The sequence below is a fragment of the Gallus gallus genome, chromosome Z, assembly GCF_016699485.2.
Source record: "Gallus gallus isolate bGalGal1 chromosome Z, bGalGal1.mat.broiler.GRCg7b, whole genome shotgun sequence".
Lineage (NCBI taxonomy): Eukaryota > Metazoa > Chordata > Aves > Galliformes > Phasianidae > Gallus > Gallus gallus.
The window spans coordinates 42,836,750-42,861,528 of NC_052572.1; the positions used below are offsets into that span (position 1 = coordinate 42,836,750).

At 36.1% G+C, this 24,779-nt stretch overlaps 1 protein-coding gene across 9 annotated transcripts in view; it reads right to left on the reverse strand.

Annotated features, from left to right (window-relative positions):
- CDC14B (cell division cycle 14B) overlaps positions 1-24,779 on the reverse strand; it is a 49,547-nt gene that overhangs the window by 14,201 nt on the left and 10,567 nt on the right. For 6 of the 9 annotated variants that reach the window (XM_004949237.5, NM_001318405.2, XM_004949234.5 and 3 more), the window contains exons 4-12: positions 24,272-24,364; positions 11,143-11,219; positions 8,775-8,841; positions 7,362-7,424; positions 6,360-6,447; positions 5,789-6,019; positions 4,222-4,360; positions 3,942-4,095; positions 3,126-3,226 (exon numbers count right to left, since the gene is read on the reverse strand). In XM_004949237.5, coding sequence (XP_004949294.1) covers positions 3,126-3,226; positions 3,942-4,095; positions 4,222-4,360; positions 5,789-6,019; positions 6,360-6,447; positions 7,362-7,424; positions 8,775-8,841; positions 11,143-11,219; positions 24,272-24,364 — 1,013 coding nt within the window. Of the gene's footprint in view, positions 1-671; positions 818-3,125; positions 3,227-3,941; positions 4,096-4,221; positions 4,361-5,788; positions 6,020-6,359; positions 6,448-7,361; positions 7,425-8,774; positions 8,842-11,142; positions 11,220-24,271; positions 24,365-24,779 lie in introns of all 9 variants that reach the window. The other 3 variants (XM_004949236.5, XM_046905469.1, XM_040655624.2) reach the window with 1 other exon arrangement.

Consider the following 24,779-nt stretch of genomic DNA (forward strand, 5'->3'; position numbering starts at 1 on the left):
TATAATACTCGATAAAAATAAATAAAAACAAAAGACGAAAACAGCTTGTTTGAGTAAGTAAGTGAGCCTTGACCTAATACTGCAAGCTTTCTCATCTTCCGTTGTAAGGTCATAAAAAGTAAAATTTTACTGTCTCTTACGGCATAATACTATAATTTGTTTAGAAAAAGAAAAAAAAAGAAAGAAATAAATAAAAAAGACCTACTGCCACTTTTAACTAATTCTAATTCCTGGCATTTCACATGAATAATACCATCATTTAGGAAATTAAGCACCTTTGCAAGTTTATGAATTTTGAAGTAAAACTGGAGTTAAAATCTTCAATTGCAATATGCAAAGGAGGGGATCATATTATAAACCAGTTTTTTTTTTTTTTTTTTTCCTTTTTACAAATACAGTTTTACTAATTTGCAGGAGCATGCAGAGAAGAAAGGCTTCAAAATTATAAATAACCCTAATTATAAAAGCTCTGCACCTTTTGTATTGCAAGCCAGCCATAAAAATCACTCAGTTATTTCAAATAATATATACAAAAATACAACAAAGCGAGAGCAGTGAAATTTACTCTTGCAACAAAAGCCAGTAAGGAACATGATGTGAAAACATGCATTTATGAGACATACTAGACAAAAAGCATGAGCTATTATAGAGAAATGGAATGGGACACTTACACAGTGGCTCTCTCTCAGGGGGTCCTGATGGTTACTATGTTCTTAAACCATCTAGACAGAATAGCAGGCTGGGAAGAAGGGAGCCACATACAATCCACCAGATGACAATGCTACACAGTGTAGACACCAGCATAGCTAGGAGCCATCTAAAAAAGGGGTCGGAGGAGGAGGAAAAGATGAACAAAAATTCAAAAGCAAAAGCTATTCCTGCATTTTAGCTTGTTTCAAGTTCTTGATAAAGCATACGGCTCCATAATCTTAGTCAAGCATTTTCTTACTTTCCATATGAATCCATGCTGTAACTTGTCAAATGTATCTATGCGTTACAGGAAGCAAAACAAAATTTCTGAAATCCTCACTGAAATCATCTATTCTAAAGAAAGTTGCTGTCAATGTTTCAAAAATAAATGCATTCTAGACCATCTGTAGCCATCTCTTACGCAGTTTGAACAGCCTATACCAACACATCTTATTTCATAACCATATGTTTTGATACAAAAATACTAGATCAGAGCCTGATCTCTTTCTAGCAACTATTTATGTGAACACTCAAGACAGCAAGGGTGCATTACCTTCCTGTGTTCAAAAGTGCCAAAGCTAATTGATATTTCCTTTGCCAAAGGTATACCATATTGCTCACTGGAACACACACAAAGGATCCATTCACAAAATCACATAAAGCTCATACAACCATCTTCAAAATGCTATACAGAAATCCCTTGTTACTCAAAGTAATGCTTCAAGCCCTCAAAAAGCTCTAATACTCTTGGCCTCTGGTGCTCTTATTTTGCTTGTGTTTTTCGTTGTAGTAGTTGTTTTGTTTTGTTTTCTCTCTGAAATAAAACTTTTTAAGATTCTGAACTAAAACAGAAAAAGGCTGAGAGCTGTTTAGGTATGGAGGACTTCTAATTCTGGTAAGGCAGCTAAACATCTCTACTGGTATTTTGGTTTAGTAACAGTAACACTCTGTCATCACATTATCTCAGTACAAGCTGCAAACCATAAAATCATCTCCTACAAGAAACAGTAAAAAGGAAATCCCAATTCCTTGTTAGTATACCACCTCCCTGTGCCAATATGTGTGCAAAACTGCCATAAGCCCTAAATTACCCAGTCAACATTCATTCTAAACAACATGCTGTAACAGACTTTTCACAAACTTTATTGTATGACTTAAAGTACTACATATGAAAAAAAATATTAGGAAGTAGAAATGAAAGCAATACATGCCTTAGAAAATAATGTGCAAGGTAGCTGTTTTTTACTGTACTATTTGAGTATGGTGAGGTTTTTTTTTTTGGTTTTTTTTTGTCTTTTTTTTTGTATTGTTGCCTGATTTTTCTTTTTTTTTTTTAAATTTCAGTTGGTACAGTTGGTACTTTGTTATTTATATATTGTTCATTATATGGTTGCCTGTGTAAATGATGACTGTGAACAACAGAGATCCTTTTAATTAAAACAAAAGTCAAATTCTTACACAGCAATGTGTGAGGCTATCCAAAAACTCTCGTAACTTCAGCGTATTCTTACTATGTACTTCTCATTTTCCTAAAAGTTTGATGACACTTTTTGGCCCATAGTTAGCTATGAATTTTGCCTCACCATCCCTATGGAAATACAGCATAAAAAAAGCCAAGTTGCCTTTGGTCTATAATTCCAGTAGTGTAATATTTGCAAAAATCTACCAGCCAGAGGTCACCCTTTCTTTCCTAGCAAACAAATGAGATCTCAGATATATCTTTCACATCTTGCATTTCCTTGCAGTTTATGTATGGGGAGCCAAATGTTTTTCCACCTACAGTTGCTGCAGTCCACAACAGATGCAAACAACAGCTGCTTACAAACTTTATTTTACAGGTGGTGTTTCATGCTTGTTTTAAATAAGGAGACTAACATACCAGGTTCGGAGATAGAAATGGTCTCCTTAGAATTTATTGAAATACTGCTACTACTTTCCTTCCTGACTATCAGTCATTATCCCAAAGTCCATAGGATTTAGGGAAAGTTCTCCAAGGAGAAGGAAATGAAACAAAGCTAAAGATTTTCCTTTCAGCTATTCTTAAGCAGCTGGCCCTACTGCAAAACTAAGAACACACCAGATTTCAAGCAATCAAACACCACCAATCAGTCATATTCTTCCACTGCTATACTACCAGAGGAAGGAAGAAGAAATTACTAGCATACAGCATTCATAAGTACTACAGGAATTTGCAGAGCACAGAGCACTGGAATCAAAGATCAACACAAACAGAAAGAAAGTGAATAATGCAGCTCTTCAAGTTCTCCTGCTTCATTGATGCCTTCAGCAGAACTTTTAGGAAAAAGGTGAATCTTAGGCTTGTTTTAAATGAATAAAATCAGTCCTGCCAACAAATTTATGAGTGCTAAGGTAAAAATGCATGAAGGAGAGAATAAAAGTATTTCTGGCATTTATGCATTCATAAACTGACTTACTTTAGTGGAGATGCAGTTGTAGATTTTGCCTGCCTTTTACTTTTCAGAGCACGAAGCTTATCACCTTGTGTTATACAGTCTATTTCATCTTCATCACTGTACTGGATAAGAGGGAAAAAACCCAAGATTTAAATTTATACACTTAGAAAGAATTTACTTTAAATTATAAAGTTAGAATTATCCCCAAAAGAAAGGTTGCCAGCATAAAATTAAAAGAAATTCACTTAAATAAATACAGCTCTATTTTCCGTGATGTCACGTGAATTGCACGCATCAGAATGTTCAAATACTGGAAATACATCTCAAATCATTGTTTAGGCACAATACAATACTCACTCGCCATTTCCCTCAATTATCCACCTTTTTTAAAAAGTAGCACTTCTTTTTCTTTAAAAGTAGACAGCTTTAAAAAGTTGTATAGAAGCTGTAATTAATTCAAAGTTAAAAATAGTGAAAAACTTTTCATTCCTCCCCTCAAAACACAGAAAGTAATACAATAGTATAACTGACAATCCAAAATACACTTACAGATTTTTGACTGCAAATTTTAAGTACCAATATTGTTTGTTCTAATATTTATCTAAATGTGAGATTCAACTAGGATAATGCTCCTACCTATGTACTGCACTTTAAGATTTTTCAAATCTTAATTCCTGCCCATAGCATTTTTATCCTCAAACCTCTTGATACAGAAAAGGAAAACAGAAAAAGGAATCTGATAACACAGTTTTATTGTAGCCACAGGTTTGTTTAGAATCTAAGAAATCCTCAACAGTATTTGCAATTTTCACAAAAGCAAGATATTCAGACGGTTACCAGTTCAGTGTCGTTTTGGATGGTTCTCCTGTTTCTAATACCATTAATTGAAATATGACCTACTCCTGACAGGATTCTTGTTACACCCACTTTACAGTTTCGTCTCAACTTTGCATGGAAAAGATCTCCTTCTGTCCAAAGTTCTGGCTGTTTCCTATCATGGTATAGAAAAATAACCCAAAAACCAACAAATTAACAACAGAAAATTTAAGGATACAATAAAAAAAGAACAAAACTTACTACATCTATTTTCAAAATTACTTGTAGTCAATCTACTTACTCCAACAGGAAATGTTGTTGTGGTCCAATCACTGAACCTGGTCTATTTATTCTAATCCAGGCAATAGTTTCAGCAGCTGTCATTCGATAATGCTTCATAATATAACAGGCAATAAGTGTGCCAGTTCGTCCAAGGCCAGCTGTGTAAGATAAAAGGATGGTTTTCTTTTTTAATATACTTATTTTCATCTAGAAGCTGCTGCAGCTACAGACATTATTGCTCAGACAAAAAGTTAAGTATCTGTTTTATTAGATAAACTTGTTGCTGGTAAAAGTGTGCAAAACTGTGCAACCTACCTTTTTAACTTTTTCCCTCATATATACAGTTAATAACACATTGTTTAAAGTGTTTTTAGTATCTGTAAGTAGATCTATATTTACACACACACATATAAAAGCATATAGGCTGTATACACAAACAGGCATGACAATGTTTTTATGCAAGTATAGAACAGCTGCCTTTTCAGAAAATTTGCAAAGCATTTCAATTGCAAATTGATCATAAATTGCAGTAACATCAATTGCTCCTTTTTTTGTTCCCAAGGAAAAGCTAAGTTTTGCAATAAGGAAGTTTGAGCACTTGCCAATATGAGGACTACTCAAGAAAACTTTCCTAAATGGCCCTAGAAATGGTACCATTTACCTTGATAAATGTGAAAAGGAAAGGAACATAGCCAGTTTTGTGAATTCCCTGCTTGATAACTTTCTATAAATGTCAAATCACATTCTGTCATTTGATAATCAACTGAACACTCAAAATCTTAAGTATAGTCCAACAGAAAAGACAACCACACAGCACTTTCTGTGCCTTGGCCAGCTTTAAGAACAGGATAGAGCACTGTACTGTTTCTCAAGAGTTCAAGGAGGCTGAGGACTGTAAGGCAGTCTTGACATCATCAGCACAAATATCAGAGAACTTTGAAGGAGAATTCAGAGAATTTTGAAAGAAAACAAAGCATTTGTACCACTTCAAATATAATCAATTAAATGATATGCCTGGATTTCACATCCTGGTAGAGAATATAAGTCTACATGCATGCAACAGTCAAGTTGTTCTGATCATGTCTACTTTACAGTATAATCCTATTAAACATACAAGTGAAGATCCAGGGGAAAAAAAATGGAGCCTCTGAAGGTCCCAAACAAATGTTTAAGAAAATACCTTTCTCCTTCAATCATTATCTGGTGTGGAAGGGGAAACAGTTCCTCTAGAACCACAGAAATCTTTATGCCTCAGAAAGCTACATTCAAGCTATGCTGGGCATGCTCTCAATACCCATTCCTTTTGAGTTAGACTGCCAAGGAACAAACATTCAGAGATACCCAGCACAGAACCTTAATGGTTCTGTAGGAACACTCCAATACTTCATAATGACTTTTCTCAAAAAGCTCTACTAATACTTTTAAAAATTTATAACTTGGTGTATTTAATCATGCGTTTTCAGAAAGACCTGTAAACCTTGCCAGTATTGAACTGAATTACAGAATTGTAATGGAGCTGTGGAAGGGATCTTACATTGAGAAGTATCCTAGAATCTATAACTTCTAATATAAATTGTACACTGTACCTTTGCAGTGAACGGCTACAACACCTTCAGCATTTTCACAAATATTTAGAAAAGCTTTAACGATAGTATCATTAGGTATGCTTCCATCAGCAAAGAAGAGGTCAAAATGCTCAAATCCAGCATCCGTAAAACGTCTGGCATCATACATTTTTTTGTTGAGGCGTATTATAGTGGTGACCTTATGTTTCCTGAAGTATGGGAAATAAGCTTCTGGAGCATGATGGGGATAGCCTATTTGAAAAAAAAGAAAGCAGGGAGGAGGAAGAAGAATGAGGCTCAAACTGTGGAATAAATGAAGACTGAAAACCAACAGATGAAAACACTTTCAAAATAAAACTTAAGATAAAGATAAAGAAATAGTCTAACTGAAAATGGAATTTTAAAATAATCACCTAGATCAGATGCAATTAAACCAAGCATTAAAATTTTACTGTCAGGGTTCTTATAAAAGAAACAGAGCCAAGGAAAAAACACACTATTTGAGGAACAATTTTTAAAGCTTTTTCTTACTGGTAGCAACCAACTAAGAAAGCAGTGGGCTTGTGTCCCCCACCTCCTTTTTTAAGCATACCATTTTCAATTTTACTTCTTGAATGAGGTCCACTGAAGGCAATGAATTTGTTTGGTATTATCCAGTTAAAATCTCCATTTTCTGCTCTCTGTCAAGAGAAAATGCTTGGTTTATCATTATCCCTGTATTTTCAGGCTTTTCCTTATTGTTTCAAAATACATGCTAGATAGACGTGATGTAAAATTTTTGTCAAAGAAAGTGTGTTAGTGACCTTCTTTTTGCTTCATCAGGAGGCTGTCACTTGTTCTTAATCTCACTCTTCTTGTTTGTATGTTCCCTCTTCTAAATTACAGTTTTAGAACAATGCCATTGATATGCTTCAGATGAAGAGCAATTTCCAATTCTAAAATTTTTATAGGTTTCTAAACTATTTCTCTTTTTCATTACTTAAATCATGATTTTTTAGATTCTAAGAATACCCAATTTTCTCTTTACAGACAACTAGCAGCGTTGCATTTCTGAGACTGTATATATTCAGACACTGTAGTCCTTTATCTTCATATTAATTTCCTACACCTCAAACAGAATGTTGGAGGCTTCAAGTTTCCCAGTTCTATCTTCTTCTTTACCTTAAAGAATGGTATTATAATTTTGCTTTGTGTTCACAAATGCATATTTCAGTTGTTTTCCAGAAATCAGTTAGACTTGGACCTGTCCGCCCTCAAGTTGCCCATCGTAACTGCCCAAGAATATGCAAGACATTTAAAAGATAACCAAGGAACGAATTCCTGCTCCCTCATCATCTTCCAAGGCTTTAATAAAAAATGGGGAAAAAAGTATTTTTTTCTGTATTGTCTTCCACTTTTTCCACTATGTTTGAGGCTGACTATGCTTAAATCTGACTCTTAATACTTTCTCTCTGATCACTCACCTATATTTAATAATCAGAGTTGAAAGAGGTAAAACAGAAATGGAATGTAATACTACAAACAATAGCACATATTATAAACAATCATACTGGCATTAATAATGGCAAAAAAATCAGAAGACTGATACACGTACCTCATAATGCTCATATTCATTTACATCAAATTCATCAAAATCCAGAAAACCATATTGTAAAGCCTAAAATCCAGAATACAACTTTTAACAGAAATAACATCTCAGTGAGGACAGTTAATTTCTCTTTCAGGTTACTGAATGCCCCTTATTACTTGTTCTACTCTTTCAGAACAATGTCTTAATTCATTTGAAAAAATACATAACAGCTGAGTCTTGGTACAAAACAGGTAAAAACCCGATTTGTAAATTATAATAGAAGTGAGGTTAGATGTGAGGAAGTCTTTCTGTCTCCACCGAATTCACACTTTATAAGTGTACTGTCTTTTTACTACTGCTAGTAGTAAGATATGCCAAAGAGAAAAATAAGTGGCAAGCATTACCTATTTCAATTATAGGTATATTCTGAAGTCTGTTTTCAAAGATTATAAATATTTTTGTGTATGGATCCTATTAAGATTCTAATACCTTCACTAATTAAGAACTGGCTGAAGATAGACTGAGCCCACATTTCTAAAGAGAAATCAGTGCGGTCCTTGATGCTCCTTATTATCTACAGCCATTATATTTAATACAGTATAAAAAATGTAAACTTTTGGTAACTGGCAGTTTATCACTTATTAAGTCAGAAAGAGCAAATGTAGACAATCTCATGACACCAGATATTTTGAATATTAAATTCAAATCTTCCCTCTCACTGCATAGCCCATTGTGGTTTTCCATGCTCTTCACCTGTATTGAAAAGAATACCAATTCACCACTCTTGGCAAAGGAACAGCTAATGTCAGAACATAGAAAAACACCTAAAAAATCTCAGAACTGCAAGAAGTTGGCTTATGCAATAGAAACAACGGTATTTGGCAGAGACACAATGAAAAAAAATAAAAACAGTAATGGAATGGAGAGCCACAGAATTCCCCACTTTAATATTCATACAGATGAAAAAGAATGCATTCAAATTCTCCTTGTTCTAAAATGACACATTAGTAAACACTGTACTGCAACAAAACACGAGGTTATGATAATTTATGATTAAAAAAAAATCACCTTTTAACATTGTTGCATTTATAATACTGAAGCAAAACTTCATGTTACAATTGCATACTGAAAATGCCTAAAAAGCATCAATAAGCAATTCACAACCTTTTTCAAAGGCAACAGTGGGTCATCTGATAAATCTGTTAGGCAGCTCTTAGGGATCAGAGGTACAAACGACTGTCCTCAAAAGATTAACTAAATAGAAGTCAACATTTCCCCTTTAAAAACTTTTCTAGTTGACCACACATGGCATATGTTCACTTCTAGGGATGTTCCATCCAGAAGTTTTGTTACAATGCATAATATGTAATAACCTGGTAACAATCAGAGAATTTGCTGACGTTCCACACTAAAAAAAAAAAATACTGTTTAACTTACCTTGTTTATTGCATGAAAACAATCTAGCAATGTTAGATGAAAACTGCAAGTACCAAATGAAGCATCCCTGTAACATAAGGTGATCAAAACTGTAAAATTTTCCCATTTAAATCCAACTGAATACAAAAGATATTTCTCTAAAGCAACATTAAAAGATAAATACAATTTCTAGTGTAGCAAAATAATTATGTCAAACAATTACTTAATTTTCCCCCTTGTATGTTATAATAATAACAACACAGAAAATACTTCAGTTATACCTTTTGTTAAATGTGACATGTTCAATGTACATGTCAACAAAGGACAGAAATATATGAAAAATAACAGAAACTCCCTATGGCAAAAACTAATGCCTAAAGAACTATCACATTGTAACACACACTCTTAAAACATTTCCATCTGAAATTCACTTTCAAAAACATCACATTGTAATACACAGCAATTTTCTTCTTGAAATTCCATTTAAAGAAAAAAAACACTTAACAAATGCATTTTTTTTAATATATGTGAACAGTATCTTCTTGAAAAAACTGTCAAGATACTCATTTGTATGGATATGTTGAAAGACTTAAAAGAAGCACAGAAGAGTTAATGCTTAAACTTGAGAAACTGGTTTTCATCAAAACTCTTTCAGCTACTTTTTTCTTAAATCTTCTTGATGCAAAAATAGCATGTTCTTGGTATATGACTGTTACTAGACTCCATAAGCACAGTCAAATAAGCATTCTACAGGAATACTTCAGTCAGGTAAAAAATAAACAGAATCAATATCAGATGATATTTTATCTTGTCAGGACAGCTACTTCTGAAAACATGCAGCTCTTATCAGAATACAGGCAATCATTACTGTTACATAAAAGTAAAAAATAGACTATCTTCAAACTCAAACTCAAAGGAGGAAGAAGTTCTGAAGAACCTGAATGTCTGCCTCTACACTTTCTTTCTATTCTTTTCTCCCTAATGAGTAAGTGTGAAGGTAAAAAAATTCTGCAGGAGACAGTGGCAACAGAACACAGTTCAGGTAAGTGGAAAGCATCCTCTGCATGCTGTTAACAAGTCCTCCTGTTGGTAATGACCAGGAGTATCAACTACCTAACTTTCTGTTATTCTATTGAAAGGCAATGCTTTTTTGCAGAGATGAAGATGAGAGAGTAATCTGAATTCAATAGTAAGTTCTACTGAATTCAAGAAAATTGAAAAATTCCCAGACACTTCAGCTTGTTGTATGTATTATACTGGAGACTAGACATGTTTTCAGAAGTCAGCTCCCTGTAATTCTTGTTATATAACATATATTTGCATTTTTTATCAGTAGAGCTGTCAAAGTGATCATCTGGGGATTTCAGCATGGTGTATGACCTGAGTGAAAAGCTGCTATCTCAGCTATCCACATACATCTTCAGGATTTTTTTAGAAACACAGAGGTCTTTAAAGAGGCCTCTTTATTACTGAAAATATATTTAAAAAAAAAAAAAAGGAATTAAAAAGAGAAATAGGATGATGGAAGAATGGAAGTAAAGACAGGTACTACTACACACTTTTACTATGAAGAAGTAAAGGAAATTCAAATCATCAAAAGCCCAGCTCATGGACAGGAGCTAGAAAACACAAACAAGCAAGGACTGAATTAATCACCAGCAACCAGACAGCAAACATGCACTCTAAAAAGTTTTCTGGCCATTCTTTTCTGCATACTGAGGCAGCCAATGAAATGTTAGCTTGATCCAATTTTTAGGAACACTTTTTTGAAGAATTTATAAAGTTTTTCCTATGCATGATGGATCAACTTTATTTGGTAAATTAAGCCGCACAGCATATACCACAAAGAAAAGGCTAGGATTACATTTCCTCAGGGTCAAGCAATGACAAACCAGTGGTTTTATACATTTCCTCACTGGTAAAAATAAATACTTCAGTTACACTAAATCACAAGAAGCTAGGTAGCATTCTTTAGGCACAAAACAGTATTTGTAGATTGCTTCATACATTTGCTAAGTGAAATAGAAATGAGTGCTAGAAGTATTGAAAATCTTGTGTGATTACTGGAAGATATTTTGACATTTAACCGTGAACTAAGAGCATAAAAACAATGGCAAGTAGAAAAAACAATGTATATAAAAAAGCTCAACAAAGAGTATATAATATATAATGTGGCTTCTTCACCTTTTGCATCAGTACACCTCAGAACCAGATGCTAAGCTCCCTGTTAAGTATGCACTTAAAATCAAGCTGTGTTCTTTTAAGCTATAGCACAAATAACAACAGCAGCAAAACAACAAAGCAAAATGAAAAAAAAAATAGTATTGCTAAATGCTATATTCTTCTTCAAAATATCAAGCTCCAAAAGTTATAACATATTATTATTTACCTGAAAGGAAGATATGAAACACTGCCAGCCAATACAAGCTTGTACACATCTTCTGGTGATTCTTTCAGATATATTATCTATTTTTATAGGAAAAGAGGGAAAAATTATCTTAAGATTCACAGAAATAACTTGAAGTCACTTCTTTACTACAGAAGACATAGGTATCACAGAGTTCAACAGCACTGGGAAAGACTATCATGAAGAGCAGAAGAATACAAGTGTGCAACAATAAAATCAAGCAAAACAATAAAAAATACTGGTAAACCATGAACATATATTCTTAAGCAAAATATACAGATTTGTCAAATTTCATTTATTTTAGACTATTGTGAAGATACTGGCAAACATACGAATTATCTGTTCTACAGAACAGTGCATGTGCTCAAAAGATAAGATTAAAAGAATAACTTGTAAATGTTTTGATCTTCCTATAGCAGTACATTTGCATTATTCTAAATCTTGAACTTCCTCCTTTGTACTGGTGAAGCAGTGTTAAGTAATTAAATCCAGATGTCATAAAGGAAAAATAATAATTGATAATTCTAGAAGCAAAATCCTAAGAATAGAATGAATACACTTGAAACACTAAGAATCAAACTTTCCACTGTCAAAACCTCTCATAAAAAGATAAAAATCATAAGGACCACCTAATGACAAGTATACTGATGGCCTTCCCTCATGAAACACCTGATCACGCTTGTATATCCTCTAACACTAAGGTCTGCTTAGGAAATATTGCATAACTCTTTTATTATGAAAATCACGTCTTCCAGTAATCAAGAAATATCCCCCACATGGCCAGGAGAAAATAACTGTTAATAACAAAGCAGTCATTAGCAGGCTCAATAACTTCATGTTAATACTTTTTCTTTATAACTGCATTAAAAGCACTGAAACACCTCAGGAAGTTAGTGTTTCGTTAAAGCTCCATAAATTTATTTACACCTCCTATATAAATAACCTTTTTTGGTACAGTTTCTCTTTTATGTAGAAATCCTAACAAGTACTAATTAAATACCTATCTATGACTAGGATACAGGACTTGAAGGTATACTAAATAAGCTTGCAGGTGATACTAAACTGGGAGGAGCTGTTGAATCCCTTGATGGTAGAGAGGCCCCCTGCAGAGAGACTTTGCCAAACCTGAGGGCTGGACAATCACCAGCCATAAGAAGTTTAAGAAGAGCAGGTGCTGGATTCTGCAGCTGGGATAGAGAAATCCTAGATATATGTTCAGACTGGAACAAGAAGCTGGAGAGAACTTCTCCACTGCTACTTCTACACTACTACTTCTCTGAAAGGGTGGTCAGGTACTGGAATGGGCTACCCAGAGAGGTGGTGGAGTCACCGACCCTGGTGGTGTTCAAAGAACGTTTGGATATTGTGTTTAGGGACATGGTTTAGTGAGAACCATTGGTGATGGGCAAATGGTTGGACTGGATGATCCTGTGGGTCTTTTCCAACCTTAGCGATTCTATGATTTCATGAGAGCAACTCCGCATGAGAGGATCTTAATGTTATGGTTGATGGCAAGTTGAACATGAGGTAACAGTGTGCCCTGGCAGCCCAAAGTACCTGGGGTGCACCAGGCCCCCAGTACTGCCAGCGGACAAAGGGAGGGGCTGTCTGCTCTGCTCTGTGAGGCCTCAGCTCCAGCACTGGGTGCAGCTTTGGGTGCCACAACACAAGAAGCACACAAAACTATTAGTGAGTGTTCAAAGTAGGGTTATGAAGGTGGAAAAGGGTCTGAGAGCAAGGGGTAGAAGGAAGCAGCTGAGGTCACTGGGTCTGTTCAGTCCAGAGCAAGGCAGGCTGAGAGGCCTCATGGCGGCTGAAGTTCCTCCCAGGGAGCAGAGGGGCAGTGCTGAGCTCTGGTATCTGCAACAGCGACAAGGCCCGAGGGAACGGCATGGAGCTGTGTCAGGGGACGGGCAGCCAGGGGTTAGGGACAGGGTCTGCACCAGAGAGCGGTGGGCATGGAACAGCCTGACCAGGCAGTGGGGACATCCCCTGGCTGCTGGAGTTGAAGGAGTGTTTGGAAACTGCTCCTAGGTATAGGATTTAGATTTTGGGTGGTACTGTGAGGAGCCAGGTTTTGGACTCAGTGGTCCTTTGCGGGTTCTTTCCAATTCAGGATATTCCATGACTTTATGATTTGAATTACCCACAAAAATGTACATCATTTTTGCTCTTGTTTTTTTTTTTTTTTCTTTCGTTTTTTTTTTTCTTTAGGTTGGCAATGCCATACAGGTTTCTTTCTTTTTGCTGCTGCAGAATCACTTTGAACAAATGGCCTAATTTGTGTTGGCAACATCATCTCTCTCTCACACACACACACACACACACACACACACACACACACAAGCATACCTGTGAGATGAGAAGGGGAGGTGGACGAGATATTGCTAAAAAAATAAAAGCTTGAAATATATCTTCGACAGCTAAAATACAACTGGCAACAGGTGACCTCTCCTGTTTTTCCTCTCATTTGATAGTGCTAAGTATTTTCTGAGCATTCTTCCTGTGCAAGTAGCAAAACCAAAAGGAAAAAAAAAAAACCAAATGTTCTGTTTAAGTAATTTACTATGGTAATGAAAACTGCATGTTTTTTGTGTTTTTACTGAAGTGGTGCAACTAAAGTTTATATTTCAATTTGCAAGCAAAAGAATTTAAAAAAGACTTAAAAAATTTAGATAGGTAGGTAGGTAGATCACGTAAGACCTGTTCCTCAGTTGCTTTCTATTTTGCAGGCATACACTGCACGCAGTTCACTGCCTGAAATAGACATGATGGTCATGTTAAAAAGAATTCCAAGTTGTATGTTTGGATACAGTCATATTTAATGTCTCAGAGCACAATGAACACAGACTTCCAGCAGCCATACAAACAAAGCACTGCTTGCTTATCAGAGAAAAAGTGCTGCTCCAGAAAAACTTATAAGCCAGACACATAAAACGGCACCAACAAACAGAAAGAACTGTAATTAAACAGCAGAAACAGAGAAACAGAGTTTGTACCCAGAAATGAGTCACAGCAAAAAGCTGTGATTCAGTGCTGTCAGGCTGGGTAATACAGAGCAATACTTGTACAATAGGCAAACAGAAAGGCAGCTAACATTAGCTAATCCTTTAAGCACCCGTAGCTCACAAAGGAAAAGGATTCCTCTCGCATTTTAGCCGAGCTTTTACCATCCTCTGGAATAATACAAGCTTCCACACAAATACGTTTGCAAATGTAACAGCAGCAAGAGGAAGTTTTTGTTGCCCTAATGGACATGTTACAATAAATTAAGTCTAAGTAACACCACGTGGTAGTGAAACAGGTTAGTTCTTAATTCTGAAATGACATTACTAGTGAAGCAGCACATTTGAATGGATATTCCTTGACATAGTTACATAAACATTCACCACAGACAAGCACATTTAAGAAAGCTAGTGTGATTTCTAGTGAAAAATTCTGAGCGCTGGAATATCTACCATGGCTCAGTACATACATACAAATAAATAAATAAATTGATAAAATAAACAACAACAAAGACAAAAGAAAAACAAAAACAAACAAAAACAAAACAAAAAAAAAAACGCAAGGAGATGGCAGTTTTTAGTGTAAACAAGCTTCAAAAAACAAGTACTAGGCAAAAATGCACAACAGTTCCAGTGCATATGAAACAATATATAGTACATTCACTGAAGGAAGCTCTTTGATAGAGTTAGATTTCTTAAAATTTTCTGGAACAAAAGCAGACTGTGGTACATTCCGGCTGTGACTGCACACATAAGATGTGATGTGTGGAACAGTTTCAGAGACAACAGTGGATGAAACTGCTAAATGGAATTATTGCTGAAAAGTGGTCTGCAAAAACTTCAGGTTAGTAGGAGGATATCTGGGCAGGTGTGATAAAATGGCGTATTTCAAAATGAAGAATGGCATTCAATCTTTTCTGTGAATGGGAAAGACTACAAATAGAAACTTCATTCATAAGGAAAGTATCCCAGCAGTAACACAAGAAGCTATGACAACAGATGTGGAAACAAGATCTTTTCTGTAAGTTTGAGATCACCAGAGAATCCCAGCAGGAAATCTTGGACATGTGGAAGGCTGAATAAAGGATGAATCTCTGACTGGATTCAGGCTGCTAGTGGACAAGGCTCCAAACGTAGGTTGTTCTGAAAGCAATGCCTTCTGTTTATTTCCATGGAAACTATAATAGATCCAAACAGCACAATAACACTATTTGATACAGATAAATTCTCATCTACAGAACTCCTTTTTTCAACACAGTCACTACCATTAGTGATGCATTTTCATCAGTGATGAACAAGATCTGTGTGCCACACTTGTAAAAATCTATATCTGTACTGTCACTTATTGTCACTGCTAAAATACATCACCCCCTGCCTCACTGTGCTCACATGCACTGTTTGGTCTCCTTGTTCAGCAAGTGTCAATGAATGTCAATGGGTGCTATTTTTATAACATGGAGAAATTCAATGATACCCCTTTACTTCACATGCACTTATTTCCACATCAGATGCTATTCTATTAGACTGCCCCTCTGCTGTCATCTGTCACATGGCAACAAAATATAATGAAATGGTGGGAAGGTTTAACCTCTACTGCCATAATATTAACATCCACTTCTGACCTTGTGAGCCAACATAATCAAATAGGAAGCATTAATTTTGAAGCAGCCTTCATAGAAAGTGACTGTAGGTAGGATTAAAGGAGCAAGAGATGGAGTAGCCAAGCACAGGGAAGCAGCAGACATCAAAGCAGCAGAGGCCACATACGTGTTAGGATATGTGTGGACTAGCATAAATGCATCTGTAGACTGAAAGCTGGCAATGAAGTGCTGACATCTATACTGTAGACTTCCAGAATTTTATTTATTTATTTTAACTTCATGCTAGTCTTAGTCTGATCCTGTCGACTGGACACTCACTAGCTGCTGGGATTGCACATAGACTGCTCTATGAAGTGAACCAAAATTCACTGACCAAAGGTTTAAGGAGAGATTCACTTCAAACACACACTCCTGATACAAACCTAAACTTCACTAGACACACTGAGAAATACCTCACAGTTCAAGGTCAGTGGCAGCTACTTTTTCTGACTAGGAGGAGGTCACTAAAACCTTAAAGACAAATTATTTCACTGGAATTATGTGAAAGGCAGTAAATGAGAGAGGAAGTGAAAGTAATTAGAGTGACCTTTGAGCAGACAGGATTGCGTGAAGTAAGAGTTTTATATGGCACTCAGCAGAACCAAAGTTTCAGAAAAAGATGAAAACGTGAATGTTGAACTGACAAATACGAAAACAAAGGTATTTACAGATATGTTTGTAAACTGATGAAGTGTGTACAAGGGGGAGGATGTGAAATGGGAAAAGACACACCTCTAGAAATATACACTTGAAACCAGTTTGACTACATGCTGAATCTAAGCTTAGCTACTTACATTTCTGCAGGATTACAGAAATTTTCCCATACAAAGTTGTTTTCTGAAGCTAATGCCTATAAAGCAACCACCATGAAGTACAATAAAAACATGTGTGAGTATAAATTTTAAGCAATTAAATTAACTGTTATTTAGTAGAAACTAATGTTTTCTGGGTATTTTCATGTATTATTGTATATGCAAACAGAGAAAAGTTTATTCAAATTTTACAATCATACCACAAGGGTTTCTCTTCCCTCAGGCCAAACATTCAAAACAAGCAGCTTTTTAAAAGAAACTTGAAAATTCTGCTTTGTGAAGATCTGAAAGAAAGCATGCAAAAGTGCAGCTGCATTGGTTCTAATATTTTCCTACAGTCTCATACAAGTGCGTAGCCATGTACAGACATGCCTACATACACATACACACACACACACAAAGTCTTAAAGCCTTTACAAATCCTTAAGTATATTCAAAAAAACTATTATAATAAAGAATTGACATCCTTCACAATAACATATTGTTTTTTCACCCTGTATAATCATTTTTGTACTACTGCTTTAGAAATTCATTCTCTTTATGCATGCAAAGAATATATCCTACTGAACTTCAAAATACAGCCAGAAATTTGCCATTAGATTTCAACCATTAACATTGCTCTAATCATCCTTTTCATTTAGGACATCTGCTTCTAATTAAAGGACTGGATGAAGGTCTGTGAATGGTCGAGAGCCATCCAAGCATTATATATTCTCAAGCACTGCTCCTGCCAATATTGCCATGCAGTCCAGCAGCCACTAGAACATTCACTCAGTGAAATGGAAAAGCTTGTAGGACTAGGCTACTGAACACTCACAATCAACCACTGAATGAGAGTTCCTGAAGTAATAAAATCTTATCTGATTTGTACTACTATTTCCAAACCAGTCCTATTTTAAACACAGGTTTTCTGGATTAGTGTTGCTCCTACAGAAACACTGTTCACAATAGGATGAAAAGTATTAAGAGGCATCTTAATCCCCAGAACAGCAAATTTTGGTGTTCTCACCAAGAGTTACCATGTGAAAGTGCAATACTGCACCCAAGACAGAACACATCTGGTAATAAAGATACCTGATATAATTTGTTGCTTTTTAGGGAAAATAAAGAAAGCTATTTAAATAAGCTACACTGTTGGAAATCATATTAACTCAAGTCTGCAAACAGCCCTTTAAATTCATGTTGACGATGCACTTAATAACCAACTTTATTCTCCTGATCGGCCCTTAAGTGAAATATCTACTTAAGGTTGCTGTCCTCACCACATATTTTACTTCACTGACTTAAAAGGAAGACAACAAGGAGAAGATTCAATTTCAATTGCTTACAAGCAAATTTTATGCAATACAATTATGTTCCAAAAACATCACTTAAAATAATCTGAACCACTGTAAACTACAAATAAATACAAATCACCCAATTCAAAACAAGCACCGTTACTGCTATGTGACCAAATATAACCAACAGCTGGCACACATGCATAATTTTACTATAAAAGTATCAAACATGTAATGTTATTAAAACCTAAACTGAACATACTAGTCAGTTAATACATTAAATTTTCTAGCAATATTTCTTAGAAGAAAAGGTTACACACAAATTAAAACATAAATATATTGGAAGACTCTTGTATGGAGGTGTACTGTACTAAAGAAATGCACATGTAGCCAACTTTTATTAGCAGAAACACAGTTGTTAAGTAGATAGAAACCTCCAATCATTTCTAAAACAGACGAGAGTGGCATAGAAAGCCCTTCTAGCTGGAAACATCAGTGCTTCATAACAGATAAGAAAATAAGCTAATACTACTATAGCAATGAATCCCCATAGAGCAACTCTCTGCAGAAATGCTGCCTGAAGAGAACACAGTAAGGAAGAACCTAGTAGAGAAAGCAGGAAAAACTGTTATAATGAAAACTAATGATCATTTCCAAAACACTATTCAGATGAGGTAAGTTTTTAGATATCTTGAACACAGAGAAAGACTTGAGGTACTTCTTTGTACCTCAAGTACCAGTACTTCTTTGTTCATCTTCTCTCTGCCATTCAATCGACAAACATAAACTTTCTTCACCAAAATGTAGCTGAGAGTCAACACAGTTTACCCACCTCTAATTTGAGCACTGTACCTGTTACCCATTTACTACCACTCAGCTTGGACCACTAAACAGGTTTACCTCCTTTTCTACGTCTTAGCCAGAGATAACTTTGAAGTGCCACAGTAAAAGCCAAACAGCTCAACATTATGTAGGCTGGTGTTAGCTGCTTCTACAACTTCCAACTCTAACCCCATGTTGAGCCCACAGTTAGGAAGGCCACCATCAAATTGGAAAGGCAAAAGCAGTACTATGGATCAGAATGGATGAAGGAAACACTGCTTACCCTGAAGAAAGAAGATCAGAAAATAGACAAAGTACAGAGATGAATCCTGGAGAAGTTGACCTGAATTACAGCAGTTCATGGGGCAGTACCCCCAGAGGGTCGCCCTCCAAGTACATAATTAGTGCCAGGCCTGAGAAAAGAAATACTGTTACTAAGTTAATGCAGTTAAGGGGAGAGGGGGGGATCTTGGGAATTGGGTGGTCAGTGCACAGAGTACATTTTCTTTCTTAACACAGAAGGAGCAGTGGTGGAAGAAGCAGACTTTCCTCATCCACAGCCAAGTCCTGGCGAAAATCAAGAGAAGCCACTATAGATACCAACTCAGAAGATCACTGCTGCTTTGGTAGAGTGGTAAGGCCTGAACAGTGCAGACAGCTTACAAGGAAAAGCAGTTTTTCTTTAGAAGGTAAAGAACAAAGAAAGGTTTCTTTCCCCCTCTCCCATCTTTCCCCTCACCCTATCCACCCCAAATAATTTGTGACTATTCAACTCCAATTAACCAAATGTGGCTATGCTTTGTGTGGCTGAACGTGTACACGGAATATTATTCCCATTATGCAACATACCATACATAAAAATTAAACAAAATACAAAAATATGAGGGTTGCTCCAAAAGTAATGCATCCAATTTGATTATGTTGGCCCACAATGCTGGAGGCAGATGGTGGTATGGCAGTAGAAGCTGAACTTTCTCATCAATTTTCCATTACATTTCGTTGCCAGGCAGCAGAGGCACAGTCAGACAAAATGGCATCTGACACAGAAATGCACATGAAGCAAAGGGGTGTCACTGAATTCCTCCATGCAGAAAAAAAATAACACCCACTGACATTCACTGACACTTGCTGAATGCCAAAGGAGACCAAACAGTGGATGTGAGCACAGAGGTGGTGGATGGTATGTACCAGCAATGGCAACAGTCACATTCTAGACGGCCATGCACAGCTGTGACACCAAGAAATGAAGAGCATCTTGCTTGGCTCATGCATGCAAATTAGCAGTTTACAACCAAGGAACTGTGTAAGGAGCTGAATATCTGCTTCAGTGCACTGGAAATAATGGTGGCAGAGTTGAAATACTACCAAGTTTGATCAGGTGGTTCCCATGAATGCTCACACAGGAACAGAAGTAACACTGTATGCAATTCTCTCAGGACCTATTTAACCAATAGGAGGCTGAAAGTGACATTTCCCAGGATTGGCATCACTACTGGTGACAAGAGGTAGTATCCCCACTACAAGCTACAGTGAAAACAGCAGTTCATGCAGTGGCTTTCCAGGGAGTGAGTTTCCCATTCAAGAAAAGGTTCAAGATGAAGTCCTCAGCGGGCAAAGTGACGTGGACTGTCTTGTGGGATAGGAAGAGGTCATCCTTCTGAATTTCCTGGAACCTGGACAAACCAGCAACTCTGAGATAATAACTAAGCTGAAGGCTCAAAATTCAAGCATCACACCAGAGAAGAAGACAACCTTTCTTTTGCAACATGATTGTGCTAGGCCCACACCAGTATGAAGACCACAGAGGACACTGCTAGTCTTGACTGGACTGCCCTACCATATACTCACCAGATGGTCCTGATTTGGCTCCTTCTGATTTCCATCTGTTTGGGACGATGAAAAATGAAAAATGAAACTATAATGAAAAACTATGTTTTGTAGCTGAGAATTTGTGCTATCAAATAGTGTTGTTGAGCTCTTTGAATCTGTTGTAGTTTCCATGGAAAGAAATGGGAGGCATTACTTTTAGAGTGACCTACATAGAACAATACATGAACTAAGATCTAAATTGTTGATATTTACACTAAAATATCCTAAAAGCTACATATGTAACAGTGTACTGGAAACTGTGCTCTTCATCTTTAAGTCCTTGTTGCATTGAAGAGCCCTGTAGCTTGAGTTAGGCTGTGCTGTCACATCAAAGTACACCTGGAAGTAAGCAGCAGATACAGGAAGGGAAAGAAATAAGCATGTAGCCTGGACGACCCCTTCAGAAACTATCTGTACTAAAGAGGAAAGAAAGACAAGTTAGATGAAGATGGGAGATGTGAGAACATTATAAAACACCCATTGTGAGGAAGAGACTGGGAACAGACTTTGCTTGTAAACCAGAACACGAACAACTGCCCTTTCACTTCACCACAGTTAATGAAGTCCTTTGTAATTGCAGTATTTGTCAAAATGAGCACATCCCCACACAACTAATATACACATACATACGTATTTAAACAAAAGATGCTGAATGGTAAATCATGCCAACATATTGCAATTCCTATAAACAGAAGTTAAATAACTCTGTTTAAGAATTCTAACTTCAGGTTGATAGGCCTTTAAAAGACAGATTTTTACGTTGCTAGTATAAAAATAGTGAAAGCTTATGAAGACATGTAAATGTCTTTTAACAGTTACATACAGTTCACTATAGTTTTAATGTATTTGTGTGTTCAAGTGTGACTGTGTTTAAAAAAAAAAAAAAAAAAAAAGAGTACAAAAACCACACAAACTTACTGTATCTGTGCTATTCCTAAATGCTGGCAGCCTGTTATTCCAAACAAATACAAATTCCTGCAGAACCTGTATCCAAAACTATGCATAGGCTATCAATGGCCTTACAACACACAGAGATGAGCACTATTTTCATTACTCACTCTGTGGTCACTATTTCCCCATTCTGTTTCCTTGCTCTTCCCACCCAGACTCCCCCAGTATGATGCGATGCCACACAGTTCCTTGACCTAAGGAAAGCAGCGGAAGCAGGACCCCACCACCCCACCATGAAGCTAAAAAATTAAAAAAAAAAAAAAAAAAAAAAAGGATATTGAACTTGAAAAAATTTTCAACCCATAGAAGACAAAACAGAATGACAATCAATCTACCATTTCTACAGTATGGGACAAGAAATGATCCAATTCAGTTCAAATAATGACAGGCATTACCAAATGCTAGATCCTTCTTCATCAAAAAGCTATGCACTCTGAACTGAAGTAGTAGCTGGATGCTTAAGCCTACGTATGTTTAAAATAAAAATGACCTTAATATACTTCCTTCCAGTCAGGCTGTGTGCTTCACAGAGAACAATGCAGAAAGCAGGAATGTGGGATATGTATGTCTGAACACTTCAGCACTGTTTGCTGTAATTAAGCCTGCCTCTTCATGAAAGATCATCAAAGCGCACCAAGGAAAAAAAGTGAGCCTCAGGGGCAGAGTCTGTGATCTTCATTCAATGGAATCCCTCTCACATCAATCTGGGAAGAGACTATATCTCACTTTCTAGAAAAGGTAGTACAGAAGCCAAAAATTTCTGCACTGGAGCAAAAAACAGGATCCAGCTAAAGCCATCTCACCATCTACAACTCATAATTATCCAAAGGACAACCCTTCCTACCCTCAAGGAGAAGATGAATACTCATATAGTGATTCCCTTCATTAAAGGAAACTGCTGAAAGACTGAAACTGTACGATGCAATAAAATAAGTGCAGGTTTCTAAACTCTAAAAAATAACATGTGGCTTTGACTTGCCACTCTCTGTCATATGTCACAGCCCCCCCATATGCACTGTCTAGTAAGTCATAATCTCTCTTCACACCTCAGCTGGAACTGTGCTCTGTAACTCCCAGATTCTTCACTGTGGTTCTCTGAAGCAAAAAATTGCTACTACTCTGTCCAGTGGTCATTTTTAGTTACTCTGTTTTTTTTTTAATTTACTCTGGTTTGTACTGTCATAATCTGTAGATATCAATCTTAGGCTTTATGTATTTATACAAGCCTGTCCCAGCATTCCTTCTAACTGCACATCATTAATGTGAAATGGCAAGGTACTTGTTAGATCTGTTTTGGTTGTTGTTTTTTTTTTTTTTTTTTTTTTGTAAACTTTTAAATAGTCAACCACAGCATTTTCTTATCCAACTGTTTTGCTGTTAATACATTTTCTATACAGCAGATTCTGCTCAAAATGTCAGGTGCTGGGAGGCATGGTAATATTACACATATTCAGAATGAACTTTAGGGAAAAACAAAAACTTTTCAAATAACAGCTGATAAATGAAATCATTCCATTCATACTTTCTAGACCTGTAATACAATTGAGTCACTTGGAAGAAGTTTTCCTAAAAGCTGCAGCTGTTTACCTAATGTAACATCTTAACAGCAAACAAGTTTAGTAACTCACGTTGCCAGTTTCTTAAGAATACAAAGATCGGCAGTAACACTCGTAAGGCTCCTGTTTTTCAGATAGCAGAAGTGGCAGATTTTCAAGTTAAGTTCTTTATTCATAATGATTACTGTAGAAAACAGATAACAAAGAAAACCTGGGAAGCAACAAATAGGACTTAGCTATAAAGTAGGGAAGCAGCAAGAAGACTGTTAGCACAGTTAGTACTGTACAGCTGCACAGCTGGTAAACTAGAATGACCTAAGGCTAGATGAACTCTGATCCTTCAAATTTTCAACATCAAAAAACACACTGGTTATCACTTTGTTTCAAAAGCAAATGACCAAGACAGAGAGAGTGTTACAATCAAGCCATATTACAAGTCAAAACAGAACAGGAACACAGTTCATCATATATTTCATACTTAAGCTGTTCGTGCTTTGTTCCTCAGCAACAGTTTTGTGTACCAAATACTGATTATTTCAGAAGTAGTTGCAATGGAAAACCAGCAATGTTTTCCCATTTTTGCAGCCAAGGATCTGACTCAGCACATCTGCAGCCACCTCTTATACTCCCAAGCTTTATACTGGCTCTGCTACACAAATTTATACCCTCTCATAGGTTAACTGAAGAGATCATTGTAAAAAAGAAGAAAGTGGGGAAGAAAAGACATACTTAAATGTGTTTGCAAAAGGAAATTATATACTGTACTTTGTCCAAGGCAATATTTGTGGAAAAAAAGGGGAAGAAAAAAAAAAATCAAGCAGTCTTTTTTTCTAAATGAAAAGATGCATACATTTTTTGAAATTCAAAAAACACTGACAAATAATGAAACCTGAAATTTTTTTCAGAGGGTTTTTTTTTTTTTTCTCTCTCTTTTCCTTTTAGGAGCACAGATCACACTGCAAGGAAAAAAACAAAACAAAACAAAACAAAACAAATCCATCCATGTACTTGCTGGACTTGAAAAGTTCTAGTAGAAGGTGGCACCTTACTATAACATACATTAGCAACAATATTATCCAAGAGAAAACAAGTGTTTTTATCTTGCTGTTTTAAAAAGTGAGTATGAAGGAATTAATACATATAACCTTCTGATGTAATGGTAAAAATTTTAATACTTACTGCGTAGGAGCCTATGAGAAATGCAGCATTTGCTTGCTTTTTTCGATCAAAGCCAGTATAATGAACTATTTTCTTCTTTACCAATGAAAATGACTGTATCAAGAAATGAACAAGATTATAATTCTGCTGTTTAAATGTTTCATGTCTTCTTTTCTAAAATTAGAAGAATGCAAGGCTCAGTCCATCTACTTTCAACCATTTGTACTGAGAAGACAGAATACACTGTAGACAAATCCCTCAAAAACTTCAGAAGAGCCTATTGCATCCCCACCTAGATTATCCCAGGATTTTTCACAGTATCCAGCCTAAAAAAATTTTATAAAATTACACTAACTTACACAGATTACACAGATTTTTCTCCTTGAATGCGTTTAATATTTCTGACTTCAAGCCCCATGCAACAAATATCTATCTATGTGAAGTATATACATCACATGGCAGTAAATATATTACATTCTCAAAACCATCACAGATAAGTTAAAGTCCCAACAGTGCTAAAAACACAGTT